At 60.2% G+C, this 4,676-nt stretch overlaps 1 protein-coding gene across 1 annotated transcript in view; it reads left to right on the plus strand.

Moving 5' to 3' along the window:
• The window catches only part of LOC103618518 (FXYD domain-containing ion transport regulator 6), an 8,791-nt gene extending 4,266 nt beyond the window's left edge, over nucleotides 1-4,525 (plus strand). Inside the window, exons 2-8 of the mRNA XM_017738527.1 lie at nucleotides 1,203-1,265; nucleotides 1,467-1,508; nucleotides 1,593-1,667; nucleotides 1,803-1,839; nucleotides 2,125-2,174; nucleotides 2,276-2,318; nucleotides 2,766-4,525. Of these exons, the coding sequence (XP_017594016.1) occupies nucleotides 1,208-1,265; nucleotides 1,467-1,508; nucleotides 1,593-1,667; nucleotides 1,803-1,839; nucleotides 2,125-2,174; nucleotides 2,276-2,304 (291 nt within the window). The 5' untranslated portion in view covers nucleotides 1,203-1,207 and the 3' untranslated portion in view covers nucleotides 2,305-2,318; nucleotides 2,766-4,525. The remainder of the gene's footprint in view (nucleotides 1-1,202; nucleotides 1,266-1,466; nucleotides 1,509-1,592; nucleotides 1,668-1,802; nucleotides 1,840-2,124; nucleotides 2,175-2,275; nucleotides 2,319-2,765) is intronic.
• The last annotated feature ends 151 nt before the right edge of the window (nucleotides 4,526-4,676 follow it).

Consider the following 4,676-nt stretch of genomic DNA (forward strand, 5'->3'; position numbering starts at 1 on the left):
GCACCAGTGGAGAGCAGCGGTGCCGGGTCGCTCCCCGCAGCGAAGGTGCCCCTCCCAAATGCAAATGGGGACATGTCCCCGCTGCCCGAGCTGGCAGGGAGCGTCACAGCCCGGCCACAGCGTCCTTACACCCGGGCAGAAATGTCCGAGCTCCGGCCGGGTGTTCCCAGTGAAGGGACAGGGCCAGGCTCCACTGGGAGGGGACACCGAGGTTATTTATGGTCTCTCCTTGCTGCTGCAGGGAGCCCGGAGGGCAAGCGTGTCTTTGAGCTCACGTCCCACCAGGGCCACTGGCCTCATTGCGGGGGTGTAATTGCTATGCTAATTGGGACAAATCATCAGCAGGGGCCGGGCTGGGGGCTGATGGCCGGATGGTGTTCCGTGCCGAGCCGTGCCGTGCTGAGAGGAGCCCTGGGATGCTCTAAACCAATCAAGTTTTAAGTGCAGATGTGGAAAGAGCAAACTAAAATTGTTCTTCTTGCCTCTTCTTCCGTGGTGTCTCTTAAATCTTCTTGAGAAAGTTTTTAATTGAAACGCACCACATTGAAAAAATAATAATCCCAAGTGCGAGTGGAGTCTGTCCCAGTTTAGGAGGCTGGAAATATTCAGCAAACTGGTTAAGTTATGCCAATTTCTCCCAAAGACAGAGGGATTTAGGCTTGGGTGTTTTAGCAAACGAGGGTAACTGTAAAAAAAAAAAAAAAAAAAAAAAAAAAAAAAAAAAAAAGAGGCTGGTTTTTTCTGTGGAGGTTTAGGTTGAATATCAGGGAAAGGTTCTTCCCCCAGAGGGTGCTGGGCACTGCCCAGGCTCCCCAGGGAGTGGGCACGGCTCCGAGACTGCCAGAGCTCCAGGAGTGTTTGGACAGCGCTGCCAGGGTGCCCAGGGTGGGGTTGTTGGGGTGCTGTCCCCGTTGCCTGCAGAGCAAACTTGAGACTGCCCTGAGATTTATGCCAAGTGGAGATAGTCGAAAATACATCACAGAACCCCACAAAAAAAAGTCTGGCTGGCTGCTCAAACCCTTCCCCTCCTACCTTTGAACTGCTGGGCTACCAGGTAACCTGGGTGTTTCCTAGGACCAGCCTGGCTCCTTCTCCCATAGCATGGGCTGGCCCTGCCTGCCCACACAGCTGGCCATGGGTTGTCTGTAGTTCCCTCCCTGAGGCATCTGGGTGCTGACACCCTCTTCTCCCCTCTCTCACAGCAGCCATGGAGGCAGCACTCATCTTCCTGTGCTCCCTGCTGGTGCCAGCGGCCGTGGCAGACGGTAGGTGCCCGGTGCTTCCCACACACAGCTCGGGAAAAGGCTGGGGGACCCTGGGGGATGGCCTCCACACGGATCCAAGGGGGCTGGAGCTGGATGTGGGGCAACAGCCATGGGAGCCCAGAGCCCCAGGGTTTGTGGGGAGCCACCAGGGCTCAGCCAGGGGCTCACTCACCTCACACCCCCTTGTCTGCTCATTTCCAGTGGCCACCCAGGAGAAGGAGGAGGAGGATCCCTTTAACTACGGTGAGTGAGCATGCCAGGGCGAGCAAAGGAGCCACCCCCTTCCCTGAACCCAGCAGGACTGAGCCCTGTGTCTCCCCTTCCCGGATTACCAGAGCCTGAGGATCGGGGGGCTGGTGTTTGCCGTGGTCCTGTTCACCGTGGGCATTCTCCTCATACTCAGTAAGTTTGGGATGTGGTGGATGCTGGGCTAGCAGACAGGGACAGCAGGGGCTCTTCTTGTGGTGGGGGGCGCTGGGAAAGGCCACATCCCATTCCCCCTTTGGCCATGCTCACGGAGTTTCTCTCCCGTTGCAGGCAGGAGGTGCAGGTGCAGTTTCAAGCAGAAGCCCAGGTGAGTGGGGGCAGCCTGGTGGGGAACGTCTCCTTTGGAAAGTCCCTCTGCTCCGCTCCTCCCGGGCTCCCTCCCGCAGCTGGCAGAGTGGTTGCACTCTCTGAGTGTCCCTTTGGGGCTCTGCCTGCTCCCTGCCTGGCATCCCACCACGCTGCTGGGCATCCCATGTTGGGATGGGGTGTTGGGATGCCAGCTGCCCTCACCGTGCTCCTCTCCTTGTTGGGCATCCCATGTTGGGATGGGGCACAGATGCCAGCTGCCCTCACCGTGCTCCTCTCCTTGCAGGGCTCCAGGGGACGAGGAGGCTCAGGCGGAGAACCTGATCACCTCGAACGGTAAGGTCACTGTCCTGCGGTCCCTGTGCCACTGCCCCGTGCCACAGCCCCCTCCCAGTGCTGGGCAGGCACCACAAACCTCTCTGCTCTTCCCTCTGCAGCGACGGCGGCACAGAAAGCAGAGAACTGAGCAGGAGCCATGCAGTGAGTGCCAGACCAGGCTGGGTGGGGGCATCGGGATGGGAGGGACAGCTGGGGACACGTACGGGGTGACTGCGGGGCACTGAGCAGCTCTGCATCCCTGGGATGGGGGTGAGCACTGATGGGATCCACAGCAAGGAAACTCACAGTGCTGGCGAGGTCCTGAGCGTCCACAGGCAGGCCAGCAGGAAAAGGAAGCATCTGTCTGGATTTTCCCTTGTGTTGCACTTCCTTTTCTTGTGCTCCTCCAGCTCAGAGTGGTTTTGGCTTTAGGATGTTCAGAGAGCTGAGTGTGAGTCCCTCGGGGCATCTCACTCTGAGCTCCCCCACCTCCTGGCCCGTGCCCTGGTTTGGAGAGGGGGAAGGCTGGAGCCCGTGCTGGCTGGGGTGCTGCTGGGGTACAACCCCTGTGTGGGGAAAGCCTGACCCACTGCTCTGCTCCCCACGCAGACCCAGAGACCCGAGGACGGACGCTCGGAGCGCAGATGCCCGCGGCCTGCGAGGAAACTGAAACCCCAGCAGCAGGTCCCTCTCAGGAGACGCGGAGCTGCCGTGTCTGTGTCCCCCTCTGTGCTCCAGCACCGGTTCTCTGTTTCCTAACCCGACTAAACTCTGCTCACCGTCCTCGCTGCCTCCCGTGGTGTGTCATGTTGCTGTGAGATGATCATTACCTCTAGGGCTAGTTGTTGCTGATGTTGTAATCGTGACTTTCTCTTCACCTTTCTCGTGCTGTGCGTGTGATTCGGGCTCTGTAGGACTGGCAGGCGCTGCCCTTTGGGCTGCCCTCCAAGCCTGGGAACAGGGAATGTGGGCTGCGGGGCAGGGACCCCCGTTCCCTGCCCAGTGCAAGCAGCACAGCCCCACTGGCTTTGGGCAGGGCTTGGGGGCCTGCAGTGCTCTGGGGACCTGCCCAGCCATTTCAGGGCCACCTGTCCCCATTTCAGCAATAACCCCTGCACGCCCCAGCCTAAAAACAGCCATGGTGTGGGGTGAGTCAGGCAGGGACAACCCATGGCTCAGCCCTCCTTGCTGGGGTCACTGGGGTGCTGGATTCAAGGCTGAAGGGAGCTCTCCTGCCTCTCCTGCTTGGCACTCCCTAGTTCTGTCCCTGGTTAAACCTGTGGGACGCTGCTCTAAGTGTGAGACAAGGCCGTGGTGGCAGAGAAGCGCGTGAGGTCCCCAGCACGGTGACACTGTGGAGGAGGGCGGCAGCACAGCGGTGACCCCGCTAACCAGCACAAACCAGCTCCTGCCCGCAAGCCAGAGCTGGGTGGGTGACACAGTCTGAGGGCTAAAGAGAAGCAGAGATCCTGTCCGTGCTTGTCTCCGGCAGGGAAGGGGCAGCAGCATTTCCTCCTGGTGCTCCCTGGCCCTCCTAACGCTTTGTCGCTCCCTGTGCCACCCATGTCAGTGCTGTGTGTTGTCCCGTGGTGGTTCCGTGCCACCCCTGGTGCCAGCTGTCCCTTCTCCCCACAGAGCAGCAGCAAGTGGCACTGAGCGATTCTCGGGGCTTTTGCACACCTGAGCTTGCACTGTGACAGCGTGCTGAGCCCAGAGGCCATCGTCACCCTGTGTCCTCTCATGGGTCAGAGGCAAGCCTGTGATTTTTGGCCCTTCCTCAAAGGCTTGGGCAGGCAAAAGCTTGGCTGGGGCTGGGGACTGCCAGCTCGGATGGGGGCAGGAGTGGGGGTCCCCAGGGCTGCACTGAAACACCTCAGGGTGCCATCCCCACCCTGGGAAGGGGGTCTTGTCCTCCAGGATGGCTTTGAGAGGGGTTTCTGCTGTGTCCATCCCACTGTGGTGGCCCTGCTGCCAGCGTGGGCTGTATCCCAGTGTGCTTGGCATCACTTGGTGGCACCGGGAAGCTCTGTCCCGTCTGTGCCCGGCAGAGGGACCGTGTCTCTCATGTTGTGTCCCTTCCCTCCATCCTGGCTGTCGCAGAGAGCTCCCGGGCAGAGCAGACCCCCGGCCCGGCCCCCGCGTGTCACGGTGTGTGTCCCGTCGGAGTGCCCGTGCTGTCCGTAGTGTGCCGTCGGTGTAACCACGAAACAAAGAGCTCCCTGTGGTGTGTGAAATGGCCAAACCCTGACTGTTGTAAAATAAACTGAGCTATTGTGTCTCCTTTTAAATAGGCGAGTGTGCTGCTGTGCTGGAGAGCTGGTGTGTTCTGTGCTGTGACCTAAGGGGAAAGGAATAAAATATCGTTTCTATCGGTGCCTGCCTGCGTTGTCTCGAGGGTCGTGGCGTTCCTAGGGCAGCCTGGCAGCTTCCCACGCCGTCCCATTGTGGCCTGGCTGGGGCCAGGGGAGCAGGGGCAGCGCCCTGGGCAGCACAGCCGGGCTTTGTGCCGGCCGAGCCCCC

The sequence above is a fragment of the Corvus brachyrhynchos genome, unplaced genomic scaffold (genome assembly GCF_000691975.1).
Source record: "Corvus brachyrhynchos isolate BGI_N302 unplaced genomic scaffold, ASM69197v1 scaffold46, whole genome shotgun sequence".
Lineage (NCBI taxonomy): Eukaryota > Metazoa > Chordata > Aves > Passeriformes > Corvidae > Corvus > Corvus brachyrhynchos.